This window comes from Felis catus, chromosome D1 (assembly GCF_018350175.1).
Source record: "Felis catus isolate Fca126 chromosome D1, F.catus_Fca126_mat1.0, whole genome shotgun sequence".
Classification (NCBI taxonomy): Eukaryota; Metazoa; Chordata; class Mammalia; order Carnivora; family Felidae; genus Felis; species Felis catus.
In genome coordinates this window covers 8,879,435-8,892,803 of record NC_058377.1, presented here as the reverse complement: position 1 = coordinate 8,892,803, position 13,369 = coordinate 8,879,435, and the positions used below count along the sequence as shown (strand labels likewise).

Genomic DNA, 13,369 nt, shown 5'->3' with positions numbered 1-13,369 from the left:
GTTCTGGTTATTGCTAATGTAGACATTATGTGGTTTTATGTAACCTATATAGTGTTTTGCTGAAAAAATTTTTATATAGTTTCTTTACCACTAGAAAATTGCTGTTTTAAATATACTGCCAAATCTGTGCCCATCATCTACTTGTATAGCTGACTTTTTATTTTGATTGTCCCTTTCTCGCATAAGATATACACCATGTTTTTTCACCTACTGCTTTTGGGATACCTGTTTGTGTCTACCTAAATGTTTTTATTAAGTGACAAAATCTAGTAACAGTTGATTTAATTCTGTTTTTATTTAAGAGAGTCAATTCATGAAAGATTATTTTAAGTACTTTCTACATTTGTTGAGGATATTAAAAAGTGTGAGTGATCGAAGTTAATTTGGGGCGAGGGGCATGAGCCCAAGACCCTTGCCATAGAGAGGACATAAGGATTTGAGAAGATAATCATGATTTGTGAATACTGCCACCTTGCAGAAATTCTGACCACAATTTATCATTATATGGCCATTCTCGTAGATAACATTTGATATATTCACAGATCCTTCTTAATAAGAGCTTAATACTTTTTCCTGAAATAAATGGCAACCAAGAAGAACCAGCCCCTGTAATGCCAGATCTCTGCCACTTTTTACCCTGTGACAGAAGATGGGGTTATACCCTCAATCAATTCATTTGTTGAAATGATAGGAGTTACTTAGTGCTTAGTAAACAAATACACTACTTCAAGTTCAATACTACTTCAGCTCATCTTCAGGCTCCATTTGGGAACTGCTTTCGGCCCTTAGGTTGATGCTGTAGAAATAAGTTCAGGTGGGGTAACTAGTTGACCAGCTGTTCCGTATTTATTTATATTTATTTAGTGAAACTAAGTGATTTTAGTGAATGCAATAATACGAATCGTTTTTAATTTTTGTACTTTTACTGGCTAAGGTATTTTATTCACTTTATGCTGAATGTTGACAATGTTTACCTAAAATTACCTTGAGTTTGTGGTCGTTCTTTTCCATACTCAATTAGAACAAGTATTAAAACTGAATGGGACCTTAGGGACTACTTTCATATTCCTTCAAAAGCTAAATAAAAAGCTATTTTTCTGATAGAATTATGGCTTTCCATCTTTTAAGACAGTGCTTAAAAACTTTAAAGTATTTAGAAGGAAGTTAATATTCCATTAATAACTATAGAGCAGCCATTTGGAATTTACTAAAAGGAAGTGACTAGGTACTTTGTACCTTCCTAAGCCATAGCTTTTCTCATATTAATTTCCTATATAAATAGGGAAATAATGATGTGTTCTATTTAGGTCACAAAGATGATGAGAAAAAAAAGTTCTGATCATGTATTCATTATCAGTAGAATTATCATCAGATTCTTGTAGAATATACCATGTTCTCTACCCCAAAGCGTATTTAGTAAAACATCTCCATCTTAGACTGGAGGGGCATCTCCCTAGAATCCTGTGTATTTCAGCAGTTTACTGGCATTCCTTCTAGTACAAAGACTGGAGCATAGAAAAACAAGGACATACATCTCTCATCTTAATAAATTTGTAGTAAGGGACTACACTGTGGAAATAAAGAATTGCTTTTTGGGTTGTTACTTTGTAAATTTTATTAGGATAGTCTAATACTATTGGAAATTGAGAGTGAAAATTTTGAAGAAACACACTATGACCCCGGAACTATCCATCTTAATATAAAAATTTTATTTAATACAGGTTTTAAATATTTTGAAACTACTCCATTTATCTTTGCAGACATGAGTGGGTATGAGATTCCTCTCCACCTCTGTAGTGACAGTCCCATCAGAAAACCATGGAGGTACAGAGAGATAAAAAACAGGCTGAAGATAAAAAAGCTGAAGGGAACTTCATGGTAAAATACTTGCATCCAGATGCTTTATTTATAAGACTGACAACATCCAGGGCTTTTTATAAATACATGTTAAGAGCATTAAATTAGCTAGGAAGTCAACACTGCTCAAGTTCAGATTCTAGCTACACTAGTTAAGCTGTGTGACTTTTGGCAAGTTACTTAGTTAAATCTCTCCATAACTCCTTTTCCTTATCTGTAAACTGTTTGAGGATTAAACTAATAATATGTGTAAAGTGTTTACCACAGTGACTGGATGGCAAATGGGAAATTCTCAGTAAATAATAGCTAGTAGAATGGAAGTGATTGTTTACACTTTTAGGCAACTTCTTATTTTTTGTATCAGAAGGTAGGTAATCTTGGCACTTTATTGATTTAGGGGAAAAAATCATCGCAATGACTTTTCTTCAGGGCCGTAAATGTGAACAGCTCCCACCTGGTATCTGAAGTATCTGATATAGAGAGAGACCTGCATTAGAAAACACAAACTGTGTGACAAGAGATACGGAAACATACCTTTCTTTGAAAAACATGTGTACTTTCAGTTTTAGATTACCTAAATAGTCGCTCTCAAAAAATAATATTTTTTAAAAAGGAAATAAAATTTTATCTTCGGTGTCTGTTTGATTTTTAAAAATCCAAAGTTTTGGGGACTGCCTGGGTGGCTCGGTTGCTTAAGCGTCCGACTTCGGCTCAGGTCATGATCTCACGGTTCGTGAGTTCAAGCCCTGCGTTGGGCTCTGTGCTGACAGCTCAGAGCCTGGAGCCTGCTTTGGATTCTGCGTCTTCCTCCCTGTCTCTGCCCCACCCCCGCTCGCACTCTGTCTCTCAAAAGTAAATAATTGTTAAAAAATTTTTTTTTAATCCAAAGATTTGTAGCAACGGGATGAAAAAAATATTGAAATGAAATATAGAAAAACGCTGTTATGCCACAAGGTGCTTTTCTGTTACACTTACAGTGAGTGTGCCCCACAGGAAGTATAAATGAGCTTTGAATCTAGGTTATCCTTCATGTGTAGTTCCCGCAAGATCCTTTTTCATTTCATAAATCCGACTGAAGAGTTTTGGCTTTAAATATTCCATGGAGGAGTTTTAGGAATACTGCCATATGAAGTGTCTTTGATTTCATGTCAGTTTTTTTCTGTTTCCACAAATGGCTCTGAGTGATAGGAAGTGTCCAAGTTTCCCTAAGCATTCTCTTTATCTTTCCCAGTGCCTTCTAACTAAGTCTCAGGTCCATTATGAGCATGAAATCTGTGAATTTAGGTCAAGAGATAATGGTGGTTTCAATATTAGGTTCTAAGGAAGATTAGGTAGAAATTGTCAAAAAGCGATTTCAATGCTAACTTAAAGTAGATTACCTTCTGGGTCCTTGGAGATAAATATTAATTGTGTTAACTCCACTTAAGTGTAGTACTTCCTGCCTTTTTTTTTTCCAGTTTAGTTAAGGGTCTGTTTTTAGCTAGAGTTTTTCAATTTTAGCCAGAATACAAGGGGAAATGATATGAACAAACTATTAAGAAAGGAAATTTAGGGGCACCTGAGTGGTTCAGTTGGTTGAGTATCCAACTCTTGACTTCAGCTCCGTCCTTGATCCCAGGGTCGTGGAATCAAGCCCCATGTTGGGCTCTGCGCTGTGCATGGGGCTTGCTTGCGATTCTCTCTCTGTCTCCCCTGCTGCCTCTCTCCCCTGCTCATTCTCTTGCTCTCTAAAAGAAAAAAAAAATTTTAATTTTTTAATGTTTATTCTTTTTTGAGAGACAGAGAGCTTGAGTGAGAGAGGGTTAGATAGAGAGAGGGAGACAGAATCTAAAGCAGGTTCTAGGCTCTGAGCGGTCAGCACAGAGCCCAATACTGGGCTTGAACTCCAGAACCACGATATCATGACCTGAGCTGAAGTCAGACACCTAACTGACTGAGCCACCTAGGCATCCCAGAAAAAACATTTTTTTAAAGAAATTTAACTAACCTTTGCTTGTAAAGACTAGAAAAACTTGTAACCATTCAGTTGGAAATATGCTGAAAATTCCTCTAATTCCAGATTATAATTTTTATGTGCATCTCTCTTAAGGTGAAAATTTTATAAATATTTTAATAAGTAATGTGTATTTTAACCTTTTGTTCATCGACTCAAATCTTTTTGGAAGTAAGGAAGTTATAAATAATAAGTGCATTAATTTTTTAGTACAGCAGTAAATTTAAAATTAGATTTTTGATCCAAATGTAATGCTCAACTGAGAAAAAAAATATAGATAGTTTATGGCCGTTTTTTGCCCATAAATGCAGGCATAAGGACTAATACAACACATGTTTCCAGAGCCTTTGGGGTCACAGGTAACCAGCCATCTTACAGTCTCCTGCTGTAGGCACTGAAGTCACAAACAATGAGTAAGACACTCTTTGCCTATGATTAGTGGAAACTGTCCTCTTGTCACAAGTACAGGAGCTCTCATAAAATTTAGGAAACAAACTCTGTCTCTCTCTATCCCAAAAATAAATAAACGTTGAAAAAAAAATTAAAAAAAAAATTTAGGAAACAAAACAACAAGAAGTCCTGTGTGGTTTTTATCTTTCTAGATATAACAACAACTTTAAGATAAAAAATAAAATTAAATTAAGTGACATGTGGACAGCAAGCTGTGTGGACGAAGTGGGAGAAGGCAACACCAATGCCCTGAAATCGTTTGTCTTGGGCTGGCCCACGGTGAACTTCGTGGCCACTTTCAGGTAAGAACCATAGCGTCTGCTGTATTTACATGTTAAATGCAGTCAACTAGGTAATTTCTAGGATGAAAAAGAAAAAGTTAATCCAATTTTGTTCTATTGATTTTTCAAAGGGAAATATTTTATTCTGATTTATTCTGAAGTCATCTTTTGACATGCCTCCAGTAAAGACACTCGTATGCCTTGTATTTCTCCCCAAGAGCTTCTTCTTAAAATATGTGGAGAGTAATGGTAAATAGTGAGAACACTGGAGTCCTCTATCTTGGTTTGACCAGTGATTTTTAGAGGGGCTCTGCTGAAAGACCTCGGGCTGTGGGAGAGGAATAGAGGCTCACGCAGAGACCGCACTCTCCAACCTCCCCTTTGCTCATGTTCAGGTATTGTTTTACGTAGTGAGCTTTTGACTTGATCTTTTCAACCCACTGAAATAGACTTTTACTGAAAAATTGGATAGAATCGTCCAGTTAAGCTTGAATAACCTTTATACTCCCAGATTTTCTAACGAAATAGTTTTTAATGATAGAAATAAAATTAATGTTGTGAAATAATGGGGGTACCTGAACTGTACAATCAGGTTCTGATTTGGCATAGAGATGTGACAATCAAAAATGAATTCATGACCCAAGAAGTAAAAGTTAGTTTCCTAAGACTCACCCTGTGACTGGGATGGGGATGGAGAATGTATAGAGAATCTTTGTACTCTCAACCCGAACGTGCCACATTGGCACTTCTCAGTTCCAGGTGAGCATACCAAACCTCACACCTGTGATTTTGAACAGCTGCACCCTCACGTCCGGTATTTGTTTTACACTTAAAGAATTGGGCTCATCACATGTACACGTTTTTCTCTTGGTCTCTTCTCTCCCCTCTACCACCAGACACGTCAGGTATCATCCTAAAGCCAGATAACTCAAAATTTCCAAGCTGTTAATCTTCTAATAAAAAACAGGCATGTCATTAAGTTCTATTATGCATTATTGGCCTACCACAAATTTTAAGAACTTACTGGGAAGAAACATGTGTGTACATCATTGTCCGCATATCTTCTTTTCCATGACAGATTTCTCTAGATAGTATCATTTTCCGTTGCCTAATCTCCTTGGAGTTACAGGTGAAAGGAAGGGATTTCTAGAGAGGGACAAGACTACATGAGGTCTTTAATTAAGAGGTTTTTATGAAACTTGTTATAAGAAGAAGTACAGATGTATAAACAAGTTTTACATATGTTGTATTCTTCAAAAAGTATAGTACCTTACCCAGAAAGATTAAGGTTAACATGACTAATGATGTCATGTGCCCCTTGATAGAATGTGATGAGAAGAGCAGGTCACCGTTGTATTATCCTCGTCAAAACCCATAGTGCCAGTCCAAGCATGAGATGAACATCAAACAAGCCCAGATTGAAGGATATTCTGTAGGTTAAGCTGACCAGCACTCCTCCAGATTATCACAGCAAAAAACAAAAACAAACAAACAAAAAAATAAAACAGGAAAAACTGTCATAGACCAGTCACTAAGGAGATGTGATAACTAAATGCAATGTGTTATCCTGGTTTGGGTCCCAGAACAGAAAAAGGACATTAATGGAAAAACTGGTAAAATCTGAATAGTCAAGAACTTAGTTAATAGTAATATACCAGTAATAGTTTCTTAGTTTGACAAGTGTGCATCAACTTTAGGAAACTGAAACTGGTGAGAGGTATACAAGGACCCTCTGAACTATCGCAGCAACTTTTCTGAAAGTCTAAACTTATTTCAAGTTTAAAATAGTATTTAAAATTAAAAAAAGTTGTGTTGACGAGTTCTGTCCCTGATACAGCAGACAGAGTGAGGTCTTAATAGACTGACCACCATACAGATAACAACTCTAAACTCTGAATAAAATACAGACAACAACCACCTAAAAGGGTCTGGAAAGTGAACAAAAGTTGGCAGATTTTGGAGAGGAATTGAAATTTGGAAGGAGGCACCAGCATTGGGTGAGTTGCCTATGTTTAAGGCATTGGCCTAAGGCATGGCCAATGTCATGGTGCAGGGCAACTAAACTGACAGAAACCCCCAGTCTTTCTGGCTGAACAACCAGAATAAGAGCTTGAGCCAGCCACAGCCGCAAGATCGTGAGGGAAGGAGTCTCAAAAAGGATGGTATCAGAGAAGGGAAGGCTCACATTTTGCGGACAGACTCTACCCAAGTCTCTGGCTGATTGCTGAACCAACATGCGTGGAAGAGACTCAAAACAGCTTGAATCTGAGGATCAAAGAATGGAACCAAGGTTCTGTTCACCGCAAGTAAGATAGAATTTGCAGCTTCAGTCTAATCATGTTAGTTACCTGTTAATAACAAAAACACCGATACTCTTTTGGAAATATAACAGCACTCAGAGTCTCTAAAACAAAATATTCATAATGTCTAGAATACAGTAAAAACACCAATACTCTTTTGCAAATATAACAGCACTCAGAGTCTCTAAAACAAAATATTCATAATGTCTAGAATACAGTAAAAACACCAATACTCTTTTGCAAATATAACAGCACTCAGAGTCTCTAAAACAAAATATTCATAATGTCTAGAATACAGTATAAAATTTCTTGACATACAAAGAATCAGAAAAGGGAAAAGATAACCAATAGAGGTCAGTCCTGAGATGATCCATATGTTGGAATTACCCAAAAAGAACTTTAAAGCAACTTTTATATTGTGCTCTCTAAGGAAAAAAGCCAAGTGAAATGAATGAAAATATTTCTCAACAGTGAAAGAGAAAATATAAAAAAGAGCCAAATGAAAATTTTAGAACTGAAAAACCGCAATATCTTATAGTTACAGAATAGAAATGAAAGGGGAAAGAGTGAATTTGAGGATACATTGATACAAATTGTCCAATGTGCAGAACAGAGAAAACAAAGGCATTTTTTAATGAAAAATGCACCAGAAACTTGTTAGAAAATACCAGAAGATATAATACACATGTAATTGGAACTCCGGAAAAGGAGAGAAGGGAAATGGGACCAAACAAATAGTTGAAGAAATAATGGTTTGGAAACATTCCAATTTTGTGAAAGATACAAATGTACAGAATCATTGAACCCCGAACAGGAATATGAAGGGAATTTCACTTAGTTATGTTATATAGACAAACTGCTATAAACCAAAGATGAGAGGAAATCTTAATAGCAGCCAGAGAAAAACAGCACATTACATTTAGGGGAGCAGTGATTTGCACCACTGTGGTTTTTTTCATCAGAAACTTGGAATTTTCAGAAGACAGTGGAATGGAAATGGAAAACTCTCAAACTAGAATACTATGTCCAGCAAAAATATCCTTCAGAAATGAAGGTAAAATAGAGATTTTTTTTTAACTCTAAAAATTTATTCCAGCAGAACTTTGTTCCAAAAAAAAAAAAAAATGCTGACAGAAGTTTTTCAGCCCGAAGTGAAATGATATTGGAGGGAAGCTTGGATCTTTAGGAAGGGTTGAAGAATGCCAGAAATGGTATATATCAAATAAATATTGAGAAAAATCTAGGTCATGATCAGTTTAAAATACCATCAGACTAGCAGCTCAAGAAGCAGTCTCTCCTAGCCAGTCACTATAACGTCTGTAAAGAAACCAAAAGGTAAAGACTGATAGTTTTGAAATCTAGGACTGACAACTGCCAGAATCAGTGAGGAATTCCCAGTTGTGTCGAGTTAGGGGAAGAGCCAACACTGAACTTTTCATGCTTTACCTTAGGAAACAGAGTACATCATCACATCTCAAAAAAGACCAGAAGGAATTTCATATCTCTTGTACCCTGATCCTCAAACCTAGGATCTATATCTACCAGAAAAACAGGTACCGTGCCTTGATATTACAGATAACTACGCAGTAATGAGAACATTATTCAAAAGACACAGGAAGTACTTAAATCTGACATGGATCTATCTGTCAGAAGAATCAGAGGAAGAATATTTTAACTTAAGCACCTAGTATGGATCTCAGTCTATAAACTCAGGTAGTCAAGAAAAGCCTGTTTATTTATAGATCAAATTAAAACTCACCCTGAGCCTCCATTTGCCAGACTGTTAGGAAATCAAATTTTCTTCTTTACTGGAACCCTGTTTTCTTAGAGTAGAACCAGAATGCAGGAGGTTTCTGTGATGTCTTCCAAACAGATGAAAGGTTTTGACCTTTGGTCTGTTGTGGTCACTGCTGACGTTATCTTTCTCTGTGCCCAGAGTTGTCCTTTACATTCAGAGATGCTCTGACTCCTTGCCGCGTGTGGGATGCAGCTGTTTTCACGGATATAAAAACTTAGGAACAGGCCTCCCCAGTTACTGCCAGCAGTCATTTCCTGTGGGGTCTTTCTCTTTCCTGAGGCACCTCAACCAAATAACATCCGGGTCCCTGTGCACTCTCAAGGACAACAGAGTCTGTCCCCTCCCAAACTTGAGAGAATCTGTCCAGGCTGCCCTGCCATTTCTCCTTCTCTAAGATATAATTCTTTTCTCCTCTTCTTGCTCTTATCACATGAGCTTAGGTGTTTGTGAAACTCTGAGATAACTTTGTTCTTATTTCTGTAGAAGTGCCAGAGATTAAAAATCACTGAAGAAAGAGAAGGTCTGGATTCTTACACAGGCTGGGTGAAGGGGAAAACACAGGAATACTATATAAATCAATCTCAGTGAGTTAACTTGCACACTTCATAAACTGTTCATTTTTGAAGTAATTCATGCTGTATATTCAAACAATGGAACGTAATACAGCAGTTAGGATGAATGTTCTAAGAACAGTAATATACCTAAGTCTCATAAACATAATGTGGAAGGAAAGAAGCCAGACACAAAATAGTACGTATTGTTTGGTTACATTTATAATAGAGAAAACAAAACTATCCAGTTCTGTTAGAAGTTAGCCGCACACAGAGTCTTCCCGAGGTTTCATAATCTGAATTTCAATCACATAGGTGTGTTCACTTTGTAAAAAATTTTCAAGCTGTACACTTAAGCATTATATAGTTTTTTCTGTGCCTTTCACGTCAATAAAAAATTAAAAGTTAACAAAAAATACTAAGTGTTTTAAAGGGGCAATTTTCTTTAACTGCTTTGAAAAAAGTTAACAGGTCTAAGGAAAACTCACCTGTTTTTCAACACAGTTTTTTGTAAATAAGTCTAAGATTTGACACAAATGAACGTAGAAAATGTTCTGTTTAAGAAAGGTGAATACATCAAAAGGTTGTAAAGAATTGTGGAAGATGGAAATTGTATGGTCAGTGGTAAAAGAGATGTCATACACTTTCTGATAACTGATCTTAGGAGGTTGCGGGTGGAGAAAATTGCTAAGCAACAGAGTTAGAAACAAATTACAAATATTTGTTAAGTGTATTTTTCTGGAACAGAAGAACTAGGGTTTCCAAGTTTGTTAAGAAGATTAGAAATATGACTTTACAAGATAGTGAGTAACAAGACCATATAGAAATAAACATTGAATTATTTCTTAGCTTAAGAATTAAGCTAAGCAGTAACTTCAGAAAAATTATTAATAATGATTTAGTTGTAAACTAATTGATCTTAGAAGATTATAGTAATTAAGGATACGTTTTATGAGAACCAGTTTGCTAAATTATGCTGTTTACATGTATAAATACTTCTTTTCCTGACAGGAAACTGGTTTCTGGCCCAAGATATGTCCATCAATATGCCAAATTTGTCTTTAATTGAGCATACTTTATATTTGTGTAACAATTAAAGCTGTAAAAACACTCTGAGACAACTAGCCCCATTTTACAGATGTGGAAACAAGCTTAGAGATGAGAAGTGATTTGCTCGTGATCAGATAGCTTGTGTGTGTTTTTAACCAGCCAGGTGTTTGGATTCCAAATCAAATTAGAGTTACACTTGCAAAAAAGCCATAAAGTGGAAAGTGGCCCTGTCTTGGATCTACTCAAGAGGTTTTAGTAAAAGTGAACTCGACCATACAGTTTTTCCTGGTGGGGATTTTCCGGCTGAGGACTCTCCAGAACGCAGCTCTGTCAGAGTTGTGGGAGTATGTGGCTGCCCCAACGACAGGCCACTGATAGTTCGTCTGGAACGACAGTCTCAGATATGTTAGCATAAATGTGTTGTGTGTTTAATTTTTCTCTCCTATTTTCTTTGATTGCAGTTCTCCAGAACAAAAGGACAAATGGCTCTCTCTCCTTCAGAGGTATTGTTTCCATGTGCATATTTTTAATCTTTAACTTGTAGTTAAAAGAATTAAATTCTTCTCCACAGAGATATACCCCAAGCTATTCCCCTTTTCCTTAGTAGAAATTATTCATTTGTCCTCAAAATAAACTATTGTGTGAACTGTACACCAGCTACTACTTACTGTAAATAATGTTCTCTTCATTACATGTATTCCTTACTTCCTAGGAGGGAGAACTGAGGTCTGGTTAGATCATTCTAGACAGAAATTAGTCCATAATCTCTCGCATCTCCGGAGCCTACCATTTGGAGCTAACAGTTTCCTCAAAGCGTGTATTAAGTTTCCAAATATGGAGGGTTTTCTGAGCATCTCAGAACTCAATTAGGATCTCCACCTTTGAGCATACAGATGAAAAATGGTCAACTTGAGGTTCATCTCTTATTTCTATAACCCTTCCCTCCCTTCTCCCCTCTCTGCCTTCCTAAGGGAAGATATACACTCAACAAGAGAGCTAAATGAAAATTAAAAGGCCACTGTCTTAGTTTGGTGCAGTAAGGTATTATATATGTTACTGTACTTGTCAGTAAGATTCCGGGCCTCTCCAGAGAAGGTAGGAAAACTTGGAAGATAAAACCCAGAGGTGCCTAAACCTGACTGTGCTCCTCAAACCTCAAGTGAAATAGATCCCCCCATTCGTTTTGTGCCTGTACCTAATGTCCTGAGAATTTTTTTAATGATCTTTCAACCCATAATGCAATCAGATTCTGCCGAATCTTTCCATCTGTCTTTTAAAAAATAGCATATAAGTATACTGAAAATATTAGCAAAATAGATTGATTTTAAGATAAGCCATTAGCAAAATCCATCTGACTCAGTGTTGTTTTGGGTTGTCGTTGCTTTTGATTAGATACATCAGTCTAGAGAAAGAGAAGGACTACCCGAAGACCATTCCCCTCAAAATCTTCGCCAAGGACGTTGGGAATTGTGCCTACGTAAGTGTTTCTAAGCCAGAAAATTAAATTCCAACTCCCTGCATAAAGCAGAGCACTGTGGATAAAACCAGAGACAGGCAAACAGATAGACAGGCTATGTTTGTGCTATGGCAGGTAGGCATTTAGAAGTACCGTTGTGGGGAAAATGCGTTTTTCTGGGTATATGTATGTCTTTGTATATGTGAAAAGTAAACCCTAGAGAAAGAGAAGCAAGAGAAATTCCTATTCACAACAGTGTTTAACATTTACACTTGGAAAGAATATTGGTTGTCAGATGTCTCTTTCCTCCCTCTGGCATTAATGTTTCTCTGGATCCTTTCAGTAGCAGCTGCAGCAGCTTGTAGTAAAGCCATTTCCACAAGGATGTATTTCCTATTAGTATTAAGCAATTTTTTCTAACCTGTCACTTCTTAAGTAGAAGGTGGTTTGAGTTTTTCATTCTCTGAGTTTTTAGGGATTGAAGCCATTGGCTTAATAAATGTATGAGCTGGGAGAGATGACATTTTTAAGGGATCAGCATGTTCCTACCCCACAGTTTTTATCATATTGGTCAAATAAAAATTAAGTCTACTTATCCCTCGTTATTATGTAGAATTTGATGACTAAAAATAGAGAATAAATGCCAAGATGTTACCAACAACGAATAAAATGGACACTTGTGGATATTTTTATGACATTGTGCATTGCCATACTTCACAACAACTCTACATCACACTGGAAAAGGATGTAGTACAAAATAGTTATGCTTTGGCCAAAGGCCAATGTTATGCAAATGTTCTGACTTGAGTGCCAGATGTCACTGCTTGAGAGAAATACTCAAATTTTTACGGTGTGAAACACAGAGATCTACTATAGCAAAGTAGCAAAAAACAAACAAAAACCCACCTTCTGCCGGTCTTGATTTAATTGTTGTGGCATTTGGTTACATTTAGGATTTTCATGGAAAATCCCCTGCAATTTTTTTTTTTAACATTTTCAGTATATGGAAAGCATGTATTTGACAAAGGACCAGAGTCCCACTCTTTTTTGGAAGAGAAGACAGGAGATGTCAGGTTGGGTGCTCTGTGTTTATCAACGGTACCCTGGTTAACTCAACAATGATATGACACACTATCCTTTGCTCTCTGAAGTTGCTTCATGGCAAGAGTCTCCTCTCAGGGAGGCCCGGCTTCCAGAAAGAGTGATTGCCACCAAAATAGGCATGCGTGTATGGAAAACATTCTTTATCTTCGGCCTTTAGTTATAGACAACCGGTCAATGAATTCTGCTAACGTGGGGGGGAAAAAATCCACATTTTCATTTTTGTCTGGTTTTTTTATTTGTATATTAGCCAGAGAGGACTATCTGCCGAAATTCATTTGTTTTGTCTGCCACAAAGGCATGCAAGGGAAAACACACATCTTACAATTACTGGGGTTTTTTTTGTAATTACTGTTTTGAACATATGTCTAATATTAAGAAAAATCATTATCTTAGAAACCAGGTACATTGAGAGATAGTATTACAGGATAGATTGTTCACTTTACAAAAGACTTCATGAGAGAATTTCTTTAAAATTTAATTTAAGGATGGGTTTTTGGACTGAAAATTTTTAAAGGCAGATGCCGTTCAT

At 36.6% G+C, this 13,369-nt stretch overlaps 1 protein-coding gene across 6 annotated transcripts in view; it reads left to right on the top strand.

The window, feature by feature from the left end:
- The window catches only part of ARHGAP20 (Rho GTPase activating protein 20), a 127,486-nt gene that overhangs the window by 81,042 nt on the left and 33,075 nt on the right, over window positions 1-13,369 (top strand). For 5 of the 6 annotated variants that reach the window (XM_023239081.2, XM_023239078.2, XM_023239080.2 and 2 more), the window contains exons 4-7: window positions 4,453-4,602; window positions 8,333-8,434; window positions 10,742-10,783; window positions 11,673-11,757. In XM_023239081.2, coding sequence (XP_023094849.2) covers window positions 4,453-4,602; window positions 8,333-8,434; window positions 10,742-10,783; window positions 11,673-11,757 — 379 coding nt within the window. The remainder of the gene's footprint in view (window positions 1-4,452; window positions 4,603-8,332; window positions 8,435-10,741; window positions 10,784-11,672; window positions 11,758-13,369) is intronic. The other variant, XM_023239079.2, reaches the window with a different exon arrangement.